This window comes from Sinohyriopsis cumingii, chromosome 15 (assembly GCF_028554795.1).
Source record: "Sinohyriopsis cumingii isolate HCF-2022 chromosome 15, ASM2855479v2, whole genome shotgun sequence".
Taxonomy (NCBI): domain Eukaryota; kingdom Metazoa; phylum Mollusca; class Bivalvia; order Unionida; family Unionidae; genus Sinohyriopsis; species Sinohyriopsis cumingii.
This window is the reverse complement of record NC_142975.1, coordinates 112,177,608-112,199,629: the sequence shown is the minus strand read 5'-3', so window position 1 is coordinate 112,199,629 and position 22,022 is coordinate 112,177,608. Positions and strand designations below refer to the sequence as shown.

The following is a 22,022-nucleotide window of genomic DNA, read 5'->3' as shown; positions in this document are numbered from 1 at the left end:
CTTGATTTAAGTAAAATTTAATACTGCAAAGTACTGATATTTGTAAACATATATTTAAAGTACTATCTGAATATATATTTCCAATCATCAAAAATATTGTCATTTGGATGTACTTTTAAATTATTAGAATGGAATCACTGTCTGAAAAATTGATAATTACCATAGACACTATAGGACTCACCATACTAAATATATGGAAAAATGGGAACCAGTCTAGAAGTGGTTGAAGATAAAAAAAAGATGGGTATGGCTGACCATGATAGGTTGCTAATGAAAGTAAAACCTTAGCAATAAGAATCTGACAGCTTATCCTACTGAAACTGAAAACAATAGAGACAATGATTTTTTTTTAATGAAATTTCAGTTCTACAGATTTAACTTTGGAACACTCATTACCAAAATTAACACCTGAATATTCAGGTGTGGAATTGAAATCATGTTTCAAACACATGTAGAACAAAAAATGAAGTGGCTCATATGGTTTTCTTAACAGAGAAGATTGCTTCAAGAATAATAATAATAATAATAATAATAATGCATTATTTATAGAAAGTGACTCATTAGTCAAGGACTATTCTCCCTTAAGGTCCTCTTAAGGAGAGTATAACAATGCACATTATATGAAGATAGCAATAATTACTGTTTATTTTAACATGTTTAGTATTAAAATACTAAATTCCATTATCTATTAGAAACACATATATGCTCATGATATCTCTTCTTAAATACTCTAATATTTTCAGCAGAATTTACATGTAGTGGAAGCTTGTTCCACAGAACTGTACCAGAGCATTGGAAGCTCTTTTCAAATTGCTCTGTTCTTGGTTTTGGTGCAAGAAGGTTTACAATTGATATTGATCTCAACTGGTATTGTGTTGAAAAAGGCCTGAATAAGTCCTGAAGATACTCTGGTGCAGTTCCATGTAGACATTTATATAAAAGAACTGCCTTGTGAAAATCTATCCTGTCATATATAATAATAATAATAAGGACTTTGCACAGTGCCTAATCTTTAGAAGCTCTAAGCGCTTTACAACATTAGACAACACCTATAAGATAAAAAACATATAATAATATTATTACAAAAACAAACACCATGAAATTAGAAAAACATTAAAAGCTAAAAAACAGGCTGAGAATATTTCAGGTAGGAAACATTATTAGGTCTTTAAGTTTGTTGTGAACCATTTGAGTTCTGTAAATAATGCTTTCAAGGGATGATCAATAGATGCATCTAAAATTACATGTGCTGCTCGCTTCTGAAGTTTATAAATCCTGTCAATTTCAGATTTAGCACAGTTCCCCATACATTTGAAAAATAGTCCATTGTTGGAAGAATATATGACTTGTAGTACAAATTGTGAGTTTCCATAGGTAAATATTTCTTGATTCTGCTGAGTAGGGCACATCTGGATGACAGTGTTTTACAAAGCTTATCAATATGGTCATTCCATAATAAATTATTATCTACGGACACACCTACAAGCCTTTCATGTTTGAAAGGATGGGTTTATACTGACAAATATACGCTTAGGAATTAAAAGTTATCAAATTGTAAATATCAAGGCATTTTTATAGGTTTCCTATGAAAGCTGAATTACTACCATGAGTCCTAAAGAGTAAATCACACTTTAAAATGATAAAGTAATTGAATAAAATTACATCCTACTTGTAACTACAATACATTATTCAAAATGGAACTTACTCAGTGGGATTTCCTTTCAGACATTTCTGTAGCAGTCCATTCAAATGCAGACCAACAGATACAAAAGCTAACTCACTGTCTGCCTGGAATTAAAATATAATGTAATAAATACACAGTCTAGTATCTAATTTCCTGACTGTTAAAAATGGCAGATTAACTTCTGGTTAGAAAAACAGTTCAAATTTTGAATGGCCTGTGGTACACTGCTTCCATCATAGCAACATGTAAATGTGACAGTTAAAGAAATATAAAAACTATTGTGATGTACTTCTAAATCCATGATCTTGTACATGCAAGGGATTAGAAACTCTCTCAACTCTCATATTATATTACATTCACTATACCTCTTGTGTGAAATTACCTAAGCAAATGCAGTATGGTGCTTCTTACACAAGACACAAAGCAGTGACACAGCAGGTGTATTTGGCCAGTCTTTAACCAAACTTTAAAACTATATAAAAAACAAATTCTTCATGTCAGATCTTTTTCAAATTTTCAACTAATGAACAAGAACTGATATTAATTTACATTTAATATATCAATCATGTTGGATAATATTTATTAACAAAAATGCCTCAAGTTTAAAAAGGTATTTAATCTAACCAAAGACCAGCTTTCAAGATTAGAATCAATTATACTTTTTATACCAAGTTTAAACAGAACTTAAACATTTGTTACAAAGAAACTGCAGGGATGATCACTTAAGAAATTTCAAATATGGGACACATGTGTGATTATTTAAATTAAAACAATTTCATCTTAAAATATGCTGCATAAAAAAAAAGCCTTTAGTGAAGAATAATGAAACATTCCTGGCCAAATCAAGGCTTAGGAGTTTACAAGTACACAAATTTATAGCTTTTACAAATGAAGCAAATTGGTGCATTTTATCCATAGTGATAAGACGCTACAATGTTCTCAAGTTTGTCCTCAAACTTTCTTAAGTATTGAGAGATGGTTTCAGAACCCTCTGCACTTTCATCCACTCATTTGTTTTCACTCCTTTTAAATCTGTGAGATTAGCTACATATATGTTATTTCCCAGGGGCATTGTGATATCAATCAGGAGTTTCAAATCCTTTACATGTATAAGAAAAATCCTGCATGATTAGTTCTGTACATGTAATCTCCCAGGGGCATTTGATACCAATCAAGAGTTTCCAATCACTCACATGTACAAGTCCCTGATAATGCCTAGCCATATGCTGTTTTTTTGTGATGGCTAGTTCATCTTTACAAAGAGATCAATAAATATCTATCACACAGATTAGGATCTGCAGGTATTTGTATGTGGGCTTGACTTCCCTTGATGCAAGCACCATGCCACATTTTTTGTAATATCTGATCTCAAAACATCTCCTCTTGCTTTTTCATCCATCCAAAAGATCGATGCCCAGCTCTGTTGTGTAGGTCTGCTTGTTCATGTGCACCCTATTTTCTAAATGCTATATTAAGCTTATCACTTTGACAACCTATTCTCTAAATGCTATATTAAGCTTATCACTTTGACAACCTATTCTCTAAATGCTATATTAGGCTTATCACTTTGACAACCTATTCTCTAAATGCTATATTAGGCTTATCTCATTCACACCTTATTCTCTAAATGCTATATTAAGCTTATCACAATGACACCCTATTCTCTAAATGCTATATTTCGCTTATCACTTTGACAGCCTATTCTCTAAATGCTATATTAAGCTTATCTCATTCACACCTTATTCTCTAAATGCTGTATTAAGCTTATCACAATGACACCCTATTCTCTAAATGCTATATTAGGCTTATCTCATTCACACCTTATTCTCTAAATGCTATATTAGGCTTATCACTTTGACACCCTATTCTCTAAATGCTATATTAGGCTTATCTCATTCACACCTTATTCTCTAAATGCTGTATTAAGCTTATCACAATGACACCCTATTCTCTAAATGCTATATTAGGCTTATCTCATTCACACCTTATTCTCTAAATGCTATATTAAGCTTATCACTTTGACAACCTTTTCTCTAAATACTAAATTAAGTTTATCACACTGACACCCTATTCTCTAAATGCTGTATATAATTAGCTTATCACATGGACACCATATTCTCTAAAGGCTATAATAATAGCTTATAATAAAGACACCTGATTGTCTAAATGGGTTTTTGTTTTGCTCACATAAGGCTTTATTAAAAGCCGTCTTGCCCAGTGCTCTGGCTTTTACTTGTCTCTTACCACATGTGCACCACCACACCTCAAAAACATCCTGTAATCAGTCGATGTTCTAGTTCGACACTTCCAGTATCAGTACACTGAAGTACCACACTTCCAATGTGAGTACAATCTACATCCTTTATTCTGTCCATGTTCCAGTACTAAATTTCCAGCATGAGCAGACTCTAGATCCGGTAATCTTCCTATGGCTTAGTACCACACTTCCAGCATGGTAGCCTTTACACCCTCTAATCTGTCCATTGTCCAATGCTAGACATAGCAAGGGCAGGCTCTGCATCCTGTAATCTGTCCATGGTCCAGTACCACACTTCCAATATTGGTAGACTCTACATTCTGTAGTCTGTCAGTATTCCAGTAACATGCTTCCAGCATCGGTAGACTCCACATCCTGTAATCTGCCCATGTTCCAGTACCACAATTCCAGCATGGGCAGACTATACATCCTGTAATCTGTCTATGGTTCAGAACCACACTTCCAGCATGGGTAGACTCTACACCCTGATTTACAATGTTCCATATGTATGTTGTAATATGCATTCACACAGCTTTTCTTCCCGTACCTCTTTACTCCCTAGCTTAAGCTATGTACACTTGATTTTGCTACAAAACACCATGTCTGACAGGTATACTTAAATTTAAATTGCCAATTTTCAGCCTACCTCACAGCAGATCTGAGCTGACTGCATTTTTCCATTTTCTTTCACCACTGCTACCTCTATTTTTGGCAACCTTACCTGCTCTGTGCTCTTTAAATCCTGGGCAACACTGGACCTTCCATGAACAACCTGAAAACACATGGATCTTGCACTTGGGAAATATAGAGGATTGGAATAGCAGAAAATTTTGACTGCACCATGCTCCTTCATGACACCCAATTGCAAAACTGAATCACAGGTTTGGGAAGAACATGCAGATCCAGGATGTAAACTACCTGTAGTTGATACTAAAACTGAAAAGATTTCTATCACAATATAAATTTCTGAAACACTGAAACATAAATCTATAAATGAATTGAAGACTGTTATTTATAATGTTCCAATAAATACACAATCACACAACCTTCCAGACAGCAACCAGCACACCCTGAGGAAGTGAATACAAATCCACCAGGTCATCTGCACCAACTGGGGCTGCTGACCTCTTGTAATCCTCCCACTTCAGATCAAAGGACAGCAACAAGGACTGCTGATATGGGCTAACAAAAAAGGAAAAGGAAAATAACTCAAATACAACAGGTAATATTACCAAATCTGCGTTTTATGCTTTATTAGTATTTCATCTGTATTCATTCTACATTTCATTTCCATTCCAATAATTTTTTTAATTATTTCAGCAATCATCTTGTTATTTTCATTTATGCTCTCCTGACAAATAGCTCCCAGTTTTGCATTTACTGCTTCATCAATATTCTTTGACCAGTGATTAATCAAAACAGGGATTAATCAAACCAGTGAGTGCTGTCTCACAAGAATGATAAGCTGTCTCACAAGAATGATGGGATGTGAGCCTGGCTGACATTATTTTTTATAAAAAATCATAAAATTAATTGAAATCATGTCTTAGAATTCTGTTGACAATAGGCAGAACACATACAGATATATATTTACAGACACCTGATTTGTCCTTGGACTTAAAACTGGGGGTAACTCTAGCTTTTGCCAATTGTCTACATAAGTATTTATGCCTATGGACATATTAAATATCTATGTCAGTTTTAAAACAATGTAATCTATTTTGAGTTTTAAGAATTTCACTGACATGACATGAAAACTAGGATCCTCTGAATTAGATGTATTTATAGTTTCATTTCTAACAAAATCCTCATTAATGTTTGGTATCTGAAAGAAAGTTTCATCTGACATATGTTCAATATCCAGTATAGGCTAATCAAGGTCTTTACCAATATCTAAGCCAATACTACAGAAGAAATCACTGAAAACATTTAATGTCTATTTCTGTGTAATTGATGAGTGTTTAAAAAAAAAAAAGTTATAGCACTTAATTGCCTTGAATGAAACTGTTTAAACCATCTTTGCTAAAGATTACTGAGCAATTTGTGATTAGTAGCAAACATATGTTTGTAGTGAGAAACATGTCTTGGTTGGAAAGAAAATCCAAATCCCCACCACCTCCCAAAGACTAAATGGTTGGTCCTTGAGGACACTTGCATCATCTTCAAACATTGCACTCAACTGTCAAGAGTAGCGAGTCGGAATCATCTATCATATATACTCACGTATAAGCCCACTCACATATAAGCCGACCCCTCAAACTGAACAGGTATAAACACTAAAAAGTGCATGACCTGCGTATAAGTTGACCCACAACTCCGAGACATCACAAGATGCATGCGGTAAGTTCTGAATGCATTTATTTAGGCAAATTTATATTAACAAAAAGTACACATATACCTATCTCAGGCATGGCATGAATGATTATTAAAAAGAAATGGTATAAACTTGTTTGAAAAGTAATTATTTAATTTTCTGTCATCTTATTGGTTCTGCCTAATTTAGATTTGTATATAATTTGATCAAATGATGACAAGAATTGAGCAATTGCGAGTTGCTGTAACACTACCTCTCCCTTTTGACTCAGTTATTGTTTGTTTATGCATCATTGCATTGGACATTTTATATCAGTGCACCAGTAATTACATTTTTATTTTGCCTTGAAATTGTAAATACCTAACACATTAAAATTTGATCCCAGTATGACAACACAACAAACAAAAAAACGGTTTCATTCAACACTTGCAATTAGGCTACTGAACGTATTTACATAATGGCACCACAGCATGTACATTATAGGTTTGAACACAGACTGAAAGAAGTACATTCCGCTGAATGAAGTACATCCCTTAGAGTCGAATCATGGGCACCACTGCACTAAACTTTAATGATATCTCCAAAATACAATAATGAAGTTTCATAAATAATCCTTCGAAAATTATGCTAATACCATAAAAGCTGAGTTGTAGTTTGCTTTGATGTAAGCGACCTTACACCATACCTGTCAACTCTCACGCCAGGAAGAAAAAAAATCCCGAATTTTGGGTCGAGATCTTACATGTAGGACGACTGTGAATATTATCGTGATGAAATAATTACTTTACTAGAAAGAATTCGCTTTTTCACTTAATTGGATGTTAAGTTTAAATATTATTCATGCAAATTTATGATATTTTTTTTCATCTACAACAATACAAAAATCAGAAAATAAACCAGAAAAAAAAAAAACCACAACAATAAAATTGTCAGCAATTAATTTCAATCCCAAGAATGATCACCGTGAATGCTGTAGCTCCATTCCCACCAATGAAACTTACACAAGTGAGCACCTGTCCTTTTTATACCATATATACAAAAGTTAATTACCATCGTTAAATTAAAAGAAGGAATGAAAATACATACCATGCAGCATATGTGTCCTCAAAACATTAATTCAAAATACCTATGTTTTATAGAAGACAATACTAAATGCCTTACGAGTTGACAATAAGGGAATAAGGTCAGATATACAATGAGGGGAAAATAGTTGCCACATGCATGGTACTGTGAGGCTGCCTATTTAGGTACCTTTAGTTCAACAAAATTGATAATCCTTTATTTCCCAACCAACTGCTGGTGCTTGCGTAACATACAGTAGTGTAAAACATGGTTTCTTTGAATCATGACGGAAGGCAAATCGTTTTCACAAAATAATTGCATCGATAAGGATTAACTTTTAATCAGTTGAGCTGGCTTTCTTGCCTGTTTATTTAAGACTAACCTTTAGCTATTGTGCAGTTTGGCCACAGCTGAGCAAAATATGAAAATAAGGCACGTCCTGGGTGAAAATAAGGTGCATCACAGGGAGAAACCATGGATCCTTTGCAAATTTCGTCCATATCAGATTCAGAAGATGGATCAATATTTAGTGAAAATAAGGCTTTGAAAATTCCATGAAAAACCTCACGATTTCAGGCAATTACACAACAATGTACTAGTATAGTTGCTGGTCAAAATTCCCTCTTAACACAAGCCAATTTCTGGGTTTTAATGATTAACTGGCCTGTAACCACCAACTATCAACAAAGGAGACACCGAAACATCAAGCTTTAAATTGTGTGGAAAGTATGATTTTGTTCAGCCAAAACACAAAACTAACAAAGACTGATAATGATCTTAGTTGATCTGTAATGAGAATTTTAGCCTTTATTATTACCAATCTTCGTGAACATGTAAGTTATGCTGTACAATTAAACATGTGTACCTTTTCATAAATATTACCTCATTGAAAATGAGTAACTCGTGAGCGCGTGATTCAACTTAAATGAAACAGCTATTAAGGACTTCCTGAAATGTTATCTAGAAGAATGCAATTTGGTCGAAACAATGAATAAAGCAAAATCTGCATCATCTAATATGTTTGGGATGGATTTAAATGATGCTATGCATGCTTTGCTCTGTGTAAGTACTGTACATTAGAGTTCAGCCTGGTCTCCCAGGTAAACTCAATTGGCCCACAAAATTTGAAGTCTTTATTTACCTTTATTTACTTTCCTGTTGGAGAAATCAGAAAATATGCACAAGAAAAATAATAACAAAATCAATAATAGTACTTGATAACAGTTTAATAAGTGTCGGGTCACCGAAAATGATATTTTTACATGCATATGTCTTAGGACATGGAAAAAAATTATTTTTTCGTGTCCCAAGATTTACAGCCTTTACAGTAGTCAACAAAAAGACTTAAAAACTGTCAAGTTTAGACACTGGCCCACAGATAAGCATCACCCACCCACCCACTCCCCATCTTCCAGGCCTTTAATTTTTCCTAAAGTATTCGGCTTATACACGAGTATATACGGTAGTTAAGACAGTAATCTGCTCAATGGATTTTTGAGACAAAAAAAAAATGTGTATTTTTTATTTGATATCTATGTCTGGGTGTATTGTGCACATGTGTCTGTGGGTTTGAGATGATATATGACAATGATAAGTCTGCCAACAACTTGTTTTGTTTAAAAGTGTATTAAATGCTTCAAGAAAAACAGATGTAAAAATTTAAGTTGTTTAGTTCAAATTTGAATTTATAGTTATTATCTAGAGCTGGGGTCTTAAATATGCCACCTGCAGGCTACATGTGGCCCATGGAATTCCTTTCTGCAACCCACAATGATACTTCAAATTTGTAAAATAATAAATGCAAAATTGTTTCCTTCATAGCCAGCAAGATTTGAAAGAAATAAGTGATTGTTACACTGTTCACCTCTTGTTTCCAACAATTAAAAGGGCTATCTTTTATATGAGTGGCTTTTGTTGTATGAAATTGTTTCAGTGATGTGGCCCTCGGGACGATGTACTAGTCGTCATCTGGCCCTTGTAGTGATTTGAGTTTGAGACCCTGGATTAAGAGGCTTCGATAAGATTTGTTTTTAGTCTCAACTGAATGATATCACTTATTGGATTACAAGCACTGACCCCTCTTGAGACCACAAAACACATGTTTTGAGTCTCAAAAGAAGAAAAAACACCAATAATATCTGGGAGGTTGGCTGGCATGTTCTAAATTAAAACAAGCTACTGAACCATACTTTGATTCATATTTGCCTTGATCATCCAAGTTCACATAAGACTTCACAAGCATACATGACCTCTCATATTTTAGAAGAAAGCTCTGCCCATTAATTAACACAGAGTTTTTAAGAGCGCATATTTTCTCCTTGATAAAAATCAAGGTGACTAACATAGGATTTGTATGCATGTTGATAAAAAATTTATGAAACGGAAACTTTTATGATAAATTATTCTTCTCCATGAATACTTACCTGATTATGTGTTTCCACTATCTTCTGAATCCAAATCTCCTGGAAAGATGAAACAATCTTCTGCCCCATCTATATTAGCATAGGCTATATAAATAGCATCTACAGGAAGTACTTTTCTAAGATACTATTATAATTACCCCCCCTTATCAAGACTAGGTGGCTGCTCTGATATGATGGATGGGCATCAATAAAACTTGAGCAATACATCAACTAGGAAGCTTGCATTTGTAGGGCAGTATGGAAGGATTGAATTGCAATGTGACAGAGTAAGTACTGATGTAGAAAAATAATTTATAATACAAATGTAGCTTTTGGGAGGGGTTAAAACTAGCTTTTATTACTTACCTGCTATATCTAAATGTAAGTTATACTTTATCATATCACATTAATGTCAACAGAATAGAAAAGAGGAGGTGGAAATCCATGAGCATCCAACCTTTACCTTGACCACCCCCTGGAGGTATGAGTATGGTATGGGTCTTCATGTGAATGATAAAACCAATCTCCTTGCAAGAGGTAGCAAACGGAGGGATAATAATAATAATTATGGCTTTATTTAAAGAGGATAGCACAATTAGCTGAAGAACTAATCTACCTTGAGGCTCTCATACAAAGGAAATTTATTTATTTTAACTGCATCTCTGAAGCCACTGGATATATTGGGTTTGGAAGAAGGAAATAGAGTAAGCATTTCTAATCTCAACTGGAATACTATTCCAGAGCAAAGTTCCAGAGAATTGGAAATGTTTTTTGAATAATTCTTTATTTGTTTTGGGAATTTTATACTGTTTGGTAGACATTGATCGCAGGTGGGGAGTATTACCAGGTAGTCTATACTGGAATAGTGATTGTAAATATTCAGGAGAACTATTATTGGATATCCTGTACATTAATTTGGCTTTCCTCAACCAGATTTGGTCTTTAAAAGGTAATATTTTTAACCTACCAGCTAAATTTTCCTTGCTTTCTTTCTGGATTGATATTAGCCCAAAAGCCCTATTCTGAAGATGTGATAGCTTTGCTATGTTTTTATCATTTGAATTACCCCATACTGTATTACAGTGGTCCAAATAGGGTTGATTGTAACTGTTATTCTACTGAGAAGACATAAACTTGAATTAACTTTTTTACTGATATGTTTGATAAGTTCAATCCAATATAGGTTATTATCTACCAAAACACCAAGTAGTCTATCATGACAGACCATATGCAAATTTGTATCCTTCCATGTCAGACATAGTTCATCACTATCAAGATTTGATCTTTTTGCTGTCTTGATATAAGTAATATTTTAGTCTTCCCAGTATTTACCACCATGCCATTGCATGTATACCAGTTGTCCAGTTTGTTTAGGGCATCCTGTAAAGAAATTTCCAGTTCATGTTTTGTGTTTTGGATGTCTGACAATGTTGTGTCATCTGCATAGAGATCTGTAGATGATACTGAGTCCCTTAGTAAAAGTGGTGGGTCATTAATAAACAGTATAAACAATAATAGACCTAGAAATGAGCCTTGTGGAATTCATATCAAATTGTTCCAGGTTCAGACAGAACATTATTTATATAAACATGTTGTATTCTCTCATGTAAGTATGAAGTAAAGCATCTAATTGTGCTTTCATCACATTGGTAAATTTTCAGTTTTTTCAAAAGGATTTCATGATCCCCCATGTCAAAAGCTTTCCTGAAATCTACAAATGATAGAAACATGTGATTATCGTGAAGCCTTAAAAAATAATAAGGAAAGCATATGCCATTTCCTTACCATGATGAGGTTGTAATAGCTTTAACAAAATTTGGTGGATGTCTGGGGAACAGTAACTGGACCCACCTGATTCAACTCTCTTCTCTGCAAGGCTAAATCACAAAGATAAAAGCTTGAGAAAGTCAAGTCAACTGTGTGTGTGGCAACCTCAATAATATCTTGAACCAAACAACTGCATTCCAATGTGAGGCTCACAGAGATGGACCTAATCTAACGTGCTGATAGTTTCATGATGCATTTCTGATCCTGCAAAATGTAATATGCTGAGGTCATAACCTGGGGGGTTATGACTTGCATTTCCACTTTCACTGAAAAGAAATGTCTTTGTCATCCCTGGCAAAAGCTTTTAATATATTTGAGGTAGCACTTGAAGGTGCAAACTGAGTCTGGAATCTCACCTCTTTAAATAGGATCTTATAACAAGAGGGAGTAAATAATCACTTTTTGATTATCCAAGGGATGGCAACTATTTCTTTTCCACAAATCCTGGTTGTGTCATCAGAACCAACAAACCACCTGAGTGGAACTGAGATAATTCAGGTCAAATAAAAGGGCATGTCTGAGTAAATTAACTAACTCACTCTAAAAACTGAATACAAGGCCATCAGAAAGCACATCTTGTTTAATAGCAACTTGAGCAACATTCTTATCTAAGGCCAAACTTGCAGCCACATAAAACAGCTTAAGAGACTTGGGCCAGTTCAACTCAAAATTAATCAATGAGCAAGAGAAACTGCTGTCATGATCTATCTCCACTCTCCAATGATATTAGAAAGTGTCAGAAGTCATGGAGGGCTAGTCTTTAACAGACAGTTATCTTTTTCTCCTTGAAGAGCAAAAGAAACTGGCCAGTTGTAGAACTGAAGCTCACAATGAAACAATGTTGTTGTCACTACAACAGCATGTAAAGAATGCCATATTCCTTCATATGCTTTCAAAGTGGGGCCTTCCCGTATGAAATCACCTCAACAACTGAAGAAATTAACACCCTTCTACGCAAATATTTCCTGAAAAAAATTAGGTTTGAAGGTAAAGTCTGTCAAGACAAGTGAAAGATTAGCAATCCCATGCTGGCTATCTAGATCTTCCTAGGAATGTCTATTACTAGATCAAGAATAACAATACTTTTTAATTTGTTATCCAATCAGCAGCCAGGGCGCTTGTGATAAATCTACAGTGCAAATGTACTCCCAAGAATCATGCTGCTTACATGACCCCCATTCAAACTAAGTGGATAGTGTACTTGACTGAAATAGTTGTTTATGTGGCCTGGTCAATCTGCCTTGATTTATAAATAGAGGATCCCAAATGGGTAATGATTTAATACTGAATTTATGAAACGAGTTGAATAATGTCCAGCTTTTGCAAGCCTTGGTGAGCAAAAGCTGGACATTATTCAATGAGTTTCATAAATGTAATATTAAATCATTACCCATTTGAGATTCTTTTTATCACATAGTTTTTATTTAAGTGGAAATTATTTAGATATAAAGAATGAATAATTTCATTCATTCTGACAGATGGTGTACCTTTCATTTGTTGTACATAAAATATAGTCCCAAACAAAGTTGATCTACTTATTTTACAAACTATAAATCAAAGAACAAGCATCCATCCAAATAAACAGAACATTTTATAATGACAAAATCATTTTTCAAAACAGAATGATCAATGTGATGTGATGCCACATTGTTTGATATGGTACACAGTAGGCCTAGAGTGCATGTTTAGTGCAAAATATCACTTTCAAAACAAAGCATTACATTGTTACAATTTTCATGTGATACAAGATTACTGGATGCAGAAATTCCCATATTTACTGTAATGTATTTGTGACTGATATTTACAGTATTTGATTTCGAACAGTACAGAAGACATAAACAAATCTCTTTTTGAGTCAGATTTGCTTCACATATTTACTGCGTAAATATGCTTTGGTTGGATAAAGTTCTGAAAGTTGGGAGACCAGTTTATATCCACATTCATCTATGAACACAGGTGAGTTTATTTACTTCTGTAAGTTAACATTTAAACCACACTTGTATATAGGGTGAATTCTATTTCTATGTCACAGATATACTGCTCCCTCCTCCCCCCATGCCGCCACCTGCTATCAAATGAGCAATACCCTTAGTTTTACTTCTTGTCATTGTTCTTGTTTTGTGGTTTCATCCATTTTTCACATAATGGTATTGGTATTCATGGCATAACAAACTCCTTTGGGGGTAAATTGGCAATATTGAAACAGATGAGACCATTTTTCCCCAATTCCCTTTCACAAGTCAAATAAAAAAATGGTGGCCAAAATGTTTATTCAAAACAAAATATTGCAGAAGGCGGGGTTAAAAAAGTTTTCTCACGATCATAGCCAATCAGTAAAGAGAATACTGCACAATAATTTCATGGACCTTTTTTAACCAATCAGAATCACATAAAGTGATATTTTAACATGTGGTAATATCAAAAATATGAAACTGCACATACTATAGGAAAACTATACCAACTATGTTATAAATGAGAATTCTACATGTAATGTACATGTACTTTACAATATAACCAGCCAGCCACTGAATTAAAGAATTAAAATATTAACATCATAAACCCAAATGACTTAAATAAAACTATATTATAAATTAAATAGATGATATAGATATTCATAACACAATGAAGTTCATTGCATATCTTATGAAAACAAGTTTCAAGGTTTATCTATGGATATCTGAATACTAATTCAGCCAATGAGCTGTTATCATATCCTTTTGCAGTCCATCATAAAAACATTATTATTTTTCTCTAATTTTGCATGAAGACTTGTTAACCTGTTACTTGCATTCAGCAGAAAATAGCATTAGAGCCTAAAGTAAAGAAAAAAAGTTTTAAAATGAGTCCATCTTCTTGCCTTTTGCATATGATGAAATTGCAAACTGGTATGAACAAGCAGGTTCAGAAAAGATCACTTGCACTAAAAATTATTTATATAATTCATATTCATTTCCAGAATATGTAACATAACATGTGCTGATTTTGGGATATATTGTGTCCAAGTTAGCACAAGACAGTCTTGGTGCATGAGCAAGACAGTCTTGGTGCATCTTATCTTCAAACTAATGGACTGGATTTCAAAAAATACACAAATAATACGCAGAAAAATGAAGGAAATATATAATAAAATTAATTTTATATAATCTCTATATTCTGCATATATAGTCTGTCACATCAGCATCTTTTGTCAAAATAGTGAAAGCCATTTATGCCAAGATATTTTCTATCAAAGTTATCAAATTCTGTACAGTATTTTTGTTTAGTAGCCGGTGGCTGTAAATTGTTGACAATCACTATCATATGCACAAACTTAAAAGCTCGATGTACAAGAATGCTTTCTGTAAAAAATTTACAAATTTTACTGAACATTCATGACAAGTCATTTAAAAGGTGCAGTAAAATGCCAACAAGAGGCCCAAGTGAGCGCAGATCAATCACCTGGCTGACATATGCCTAATAGCCAAAGAGCTGCAGTTGACAAAAAAGTCTTGATCAGTAGGATACTTTATGTACCGATTTAAAAAATCTCCAGGTTTTATACCTGCACCCATATCTGATCACACAAAAACATTATTTCTCAAATATATAAGACCCCTATGCCAAAATGCTTTCTGTCAGAGCTGGTTAATTTCTGTTAAGCAGTTGTTTGAGATAATGTGTACATGTTTTTGTATTTTTAGTGATGGTCACCATATTTGATAGTGGTTCGGTATCTATGAACATGAAGGGCCTTCAATGGATGCTAATGTCAAATTAAGTCTAATTCAGTTAAATGGCTTATTAGGAGAAGTTTTTTCAAGTTATTCAATATTTAAGTAGTGGCAGCATATATGAGGGTGATTGGCATCTTTTGTACAACTTAAAAAGTCTTCCTTTCAATATGATCTAAAATCTGATCAAATTTTGTTGAGTGATTTTAGAAAAGTCACTCAAAAGATTTTCCATTTCAAAAAAGTTATTTAAATTTGTTATGTTTTGTCTAATGCTGGGCACATCTGATTGTGGCTCTACATCACTGAGGGACTGATTGGTATTACTCAATAAATTTCAAAGACCTTTATGCCAGGATGCTTTTTGTCAAATTCTGTTGAAAGTTTGTTTTTTAAGTTGTTTCAACATTTTTCTATTTTTAATAACATGACCAAATGTTAAAGTATTTCAGCATCATTTTAAAGACCTTCATTCCAGGATGCTTTCTTTCAAATCTAGTCAAATTCTGTTGAGAGGGGGGCTTTGGGGGTTTATTTTAAAGAAGCTGTACAAACATTTTTGTATTCTTAGTAATGGTGATCAGAGACAGCAGAGCAGCAGCATTGGAACAAGTTTTAGACATCTTCAGTCCAGGATGTTTTGTGGCATATTTGGACAAATTATGTTAAAGGGGGCGCTCACCAGTTATCATGTACTTTTGAGAGAGTGATGTATGTAAGGTGAAGTTGTTTGCATTTAAAACATGCACAATGAAGAGAATGTTGGCATACCTCTATGCTACATTAATGTAATGTGGATGATATTTCTTTGGATATTGTACTTTTGGAAATTGTACATGATTTAAACACACTGCTAACTAAAATGACTGCTCCCTTGTGCTAAAAATTCAGTCTGAATTAGTCTAAAGTACACTATCCATTGCAGATATTAAAATAAAGAAAATGAATTTTGCCAGACTAGACAATACCAGCTTCTGAAAGTGCAATGAATGAATTACCAAATATATAAAATGTAAAAAAAGTTATTGGCTCTTTTTTTATACAATTTACCTCTGAATTTCAGGAAGTGAAAATGACCAAGTGGAGCTAGTACTTTTTTGAAAGGTGCACATCTGGAGTAAGGCCAAGCTGTATACTCTAGCCAGTATAACCAGTGAGGAAAGTCAGGGAAATTCTTTTTCTTTAAAATCCTAACCCTTTGCAAAATACGCAACTGTAGAGTACCACCAAAAGGGTCTTTGAGAAGATGCTGTGAATAGCATTTGTACATGGACAACACACATGATACATGACAGGTTAAGGGTCATACCATAAGCTCACCTGACCTTAAAGCCAGGTGAGCTAAACCCATAACAATGGTGGCATGATCTTTAACTAAATCAAAAACAGTGAAAACAAAATTATTTACGAAAACCAAACAAAAAATTATTACTGATGCATGAAGCAAAGATAATTCAATAACAAAAGATTTCAGTTTGAAGACAGACAACTGATATTTCCTGAGAAACCCAGAGGATTTTGGGAGGTATACAAACTATGATGTTGCACGTACCAAAAAAGCTTCAACTGATGAACATAAAGTTTAGAGGTAGCCACCTAGTGGTGACATTGGGAAGTAATTATAATAGCATCTTATAAGAGTCACTTCCCATATATAATATTTTCATAGTGTCTAATACATACTGATGTGAAACACAAATGTTTCATCTTTCAGAAAGACTGATTTTGGGAGATAATGAAGTTAATTCTAAACATTAATGTGATCAAGTAATGTATTCAATAGAGAAATTGGATGAGAAATGTTGAAGCTATACAAATCTGAAACTGTATATGTAATATAGTACAATCAACATTGGTGGTCCACTGGGTCCACCAAATGAGCCCCTCATATGGGGATAATATTTTAGGTAAACATGACAATGGGTAATTAGACTGTTCAGTGGCTGATGCATTAATTGATTGATAACCAATCTTAGTTGAGAGGTCAACTGACCTTTTATGATTTACAAATTAAAATGAAACAAAACTTGCAAATAAGTTCTTACCTATTAGAATATGGCCTACCATCTGACATAAAGAACAAGGGATTGCATGAGAATATTTTGACCTTGCAGATCTCCTTCATTGGCAGAACATGAAGGTCATACCACCTGACAGATAGACACATGCAGTGGTAAAATACGTCTCTACTGTATAGGGGGTTCTCCTTTCCTTGCCAATCCACCAGGGACAGTTGAAATGAGATACCAGCTGACCTAATAAAATAAGTGTTAAATAAAAAACACACCAATCGCTTGTGAAATATTTTCTTAAATGCATGATTATCACTCTAGAATTTACGTCAATGGTACTACATATCTTCACTCTTCCAAGCTATGCCACTAAGGAAATAATATGGGAATCTTTTTTTTTGTGTTTTTTTTCTTCAAGTTATGACCCAAGGGCATGTTCTCTACTCCACAGGCATGATCCAGCACCTCTGCTGCACAAGTGCATTTGCCTCGAGTCAAATGTATGCTTGGGTATATGGTAACAGTCTTAACAGTTTTTTACATGGGATCTAAACAATATCTTAGGTCTATGACACTGTATCATCCCTGCACTTCTGACCTATGCCACTAGGGGCATGGCCTCACCCTGTGGCTGATGTTACAACACAGTAAATGTGTATTTGTCTCTTCATGTCCAGCTAGTGCATATGGCTATAAGTGAGGATCATAACAGTTACCAAGTTATGATCCTGAGTTAACTCCATTAATCCAGAGACATGGCCCAGGGTCTGTATTGTAAACGTTGTCTCATTTAATTTCTTCAAGTCCTTCAAATCTATATATGGTCATAAAGTGAGAATCTCAAGTATCCATGATATGACCCAACGGCATGTTTCTATGGCTCTTTGTCTATTTTGTGCACATGTTTGCTTTCATCTCCTTAATTTCCTTCAAACCTAGATACAGCTATCAGATAGAGATCTCAAACGTTTCCAAGTTATGATCCAGGGGCAAGTCCCCTACCCCTGGAACATGCCCCACAATCCAAACTGGACACATGTCTGATTTTATCTCATGTCCCTTAAAACAATATATGATTATAGCATGGACAGCTCAACAGATTCCAAGTTATCACAGCTACAATACTCCTCCTCACCTGGGGCAAGACCAAAGGGTGGAATCCAAAACCCAGTTTAATTTGTAATAGCCCTGGCCTCAGTGATGAAACATCAACAAGTATCTAACAAATTTTTTAAGAGTCTTTATAAAACACCTCATTGACCTCCTCAGCCCTCAAACACCCCTCCAAGTTCAAACACTAACAGATGCCTTGACAGAAATACAGATGGGAAGGATAATATAAGCTCTGCACTTTTTCCAGAAAGCATGGGATAAAGAAAAATATTCTCCTCTATGTGTTAATAATTTCCTTCATGTATTCACTTGTTAAACATAATAAATTAAAGGTATCTGCAATGATTCAGGAAAATATTTATTGTAGTTGTGACAGTAATACAGTCTTCTGAAAGTATTTACCAGTAACCTTTTCCTGCAATCTATTTCCTTTCTGATACCTCTGCTTGTGAACAAGAGTCCATGTTAGCTGTAGCTAAATATGTATGTGTTCTTTCATCAGTCACTATTCTCTCTCTCTCTCTCTCTCTCTCTCTCTCTCATACACACACACACACACACACACACACACACAAAGACACACACACACACACACACAAACACACACACATGCACACACACACAAAGATCTGTCATTGTATTATATGATGGTAGACCTTCATCTGTTCAGTCTGCAACTGGACTTGACTTATATAGGATAAATAAAGCTGAATCCTTAAAAATGAAAGAAATATTGCTATGCTTACTTAATGGCTTTTTCTGCATTTTTTGGAATGCCTGAGTATGGATTCACTTTCCCAAGAAGTTTGAATGCTCTTTTATTCCTTTCTTCTTCACATCTGTAAAATTGATATGCACTTTAACATATAAAACTATGGAACTTATAAGGACTGCATAGCAATAAGACATTCTATGTGCCTTGACTACAGATGTCACACAAGCTTTATAGTGCATATGTTCTAGAATGCGGTTTATATCCTGTGTCTCAAAACCATATTCTGACTATAACTCACAGGTACAGAGTACTGCATCTAACAAGTTATGGCTTGTTAAAATTTGTATCTTCCAGCAGTAATAGGAAAATTTTGTAAGCTACCACATCTAGCTGAGTTTCATCAGATCTGGTTCCTCAATCATACATAATACATGGTTTCCTGTGTATGCTGGAGAATTACTTTTCCTAGAGTACTGCAGGAGTAAATGATTGGGGGACCAAGCAGACATTTGTGTATAAACAACAAAGTGCAACTTAAATATCATTTTGATATTAATCATTTGTAGGTATCTCCCACTTTATGAATAATTTATTCAGAATTAAAATAAATGAAACTCCATAAATTTTGATGCAACATGCCATCTTTGAATTTCACTCTCCATCTTTAATTTCACATGGACACAAGGTAAGATCTATTTTGTCTGGATTGATGTAATTTATGTCCTGGATGCAAAAGTGTGCGCTCATGTGACTTCTGTTGTCTAAAAAATAAGTTTTTTTCCTGGTAAGGAGACTAAAATACTACAAGCTGAAACATTTCTAACAATTTTAAGACTGGACTTACAAGGAAACTCCACTATAACAAAACTGCTTTGGTCCACAGAGAGCCATCACGTTTTGCAAAATATTATGCAATATTGAGATATGTCCCTAAAAAAAGAGAAGTGTTCCCAGAGTATCTTCAATGCTAAGAAAGATCAGGGGGTGGCCAGGTTTATCGTCTAGATTATGAAAGATGGTTGGGGTGGCCAGGTTTATCCTTTTGCTCATGAAATAAGGGTGGAATGGCCAGGTTTACACTCTAGGTTGTGAATGATGGGCAAGGGGCCAGGTTTATCATCTAAGCTATGAAAGATGGGTGGGGTGACAATATTTATCCTCTATGACATGAAATATGGTTGGGGTAGCCAGTTTTATCTTCTAGGCTATGAAAGATGGGTATGTTGGCCAAGTTTATCATCTAGGCTATGAAAGATGTGCGAGGTGGCCATGATTATTCTCTAGGCTGTGAAAGATGGGTGTGTGGCCAGGTTTATCCTCAAAGCTATGAAAGATGGATAGGGTGGCCAGGTTTATCCTCTAGACTATGAAAGATGGGTGTGGGTGACTAGTTTTATCCTCAAGGCTATGACAGATAGGTAGGGTGGCCAGGTTTATCCTCTAGGCTATAAAGGATGGGTGGGGTGGCCAGGTTTAATCTCAATATGTATATATATATACATATATATATATATATATATATATATATATATATATATATATACATGTATGTATATATATATATATATATATATATATATATATATATATATATATATATATATATATATATACAGGTTTATCATCTAAGCTATGAAAGATGGGTGGGGTGGCCAGGTGTATCCTCTAGGTCACAAAAGATGAGTGGGTTGGTCAAGTTTATCATCTAGGCTACGAAAGATGGGTGGTGTGACCCAGTTTATCATCTAGGCTACGAAAGATGTGTGAGGTGGCCAGGTTTATCCTCTGGGCTATGAAAGATGGGTGGGGTGACCAGGTTTAATCTCAATATATATACATGAAAGATGGGTGGGGTGGCCAGGTTGATCCTCTAGGCTATAAAGGATGGGTGGAATGGCCATGTTTAATCTCAATATATATATATATATATATATATATATATATATATGAAAGATGGGTGAGGTGGCCAGGTTGATCCTCTAGGCTATGAAAGATGGGTGGGTTGACCAGGTTTGTCCTCTAGACTATGAAAGATGGGTGGTGTTAGGATTGCTGCAATACTCTTGAGTTTCAGTGACATAGTTAACAGATCAAACTGATGCATATTTAACACAAAATAGTACAGAGATAATATATGAATTATTTAATTTTGTGCAGATAACTTTGCAATGGTACATATATGAATAAGAAAATTACCAAACTGAATTGCATGACTAAGTGCAGTACTTGTGTACTCACCAACTATTCTCATTACATCCATAACAGTATATCCATAACAATTCCATCACAACTGTGCATAAAGAAGAATACTTTTTAATCATCCCAACCAAGATCATGTGTCCAAATTCAAAGCAAAAAAATAAATCTAAGAATAACCTCAGGAAAGATACAGTTATGTTTCAGTATGTGTGTTTATAGATGTCAAGGTCATTAAGTGATACCTGTATACATTTCAAACCTAAAGATTTGGGGGGGAGGCTAGATTTCATTCAAATCTGAATACCTAATTCAATGCTAATAAACTTATGAAACACTACATACACAGACAAAAGTATGAAACATTACATACAGACAAAAGTATGAAACATTACATACATAGACAAAAGTATGAAACACTATATACAGAGACAAAAGTACGAAACATACACAAAAGTACGAAACACTACATACATAGACAAAGTATGAAATACTGCATACATTGACAAAAGTATAAAATACTATATACATAGACAAAGTATGAAACACTACATACACAGACAAAATTATGAAACACTATATACACAGACAAAAGTATATGAAACACTACATACACAGACAAAATTATGAAACGCTACATACACAGACAAAATTATGAAACACTACATACACAGACAAAAGTATATGAAACACTATATACACAGACAAAAGTATATGAAACACTACATAC

The 22,022-nt window shown here is 34.3% G+C and overlaps 1 protein-coding gene across 6 annotated transcripts in view; it reads right to left on the bottom strand.

Moving 5' to 3' along the window:
- LOC149782500 (F-box only protein 15-like) overlaps window positions 1-22,022 on the bottom strand; it is a 70,615-nt gene that overhangs the window by 33,470 nt on the left and 15,123 nt on the right. For all 6 annotated transcript variants that reach the window (XM_089933922.1, XM_089933921.1, XM_089933920.1 and 3 more), the window contains exons 6-9: window positions 19,128-19,220; window positions 17,302-17,511; window positions 4,988-5,123; window positions 1,706-1,788 (exon numbers count right to left, since the gene is read on the bottom strand). In XM_089933922.1, the coding sequence (XP_089790048.1) occupies window positions 1,706-1,788; window positions 4,988-5,123; window positions 17,302-17,511; window positions 19,128-19,220 (522 nt within the window). The remainder of the gene's footprint in view (window positions 1-1,705; window positions 1,789-4,987; window positions 5,124-17,301; window positions 17,512-19,127; window positions 19,221-22,022) is intronic.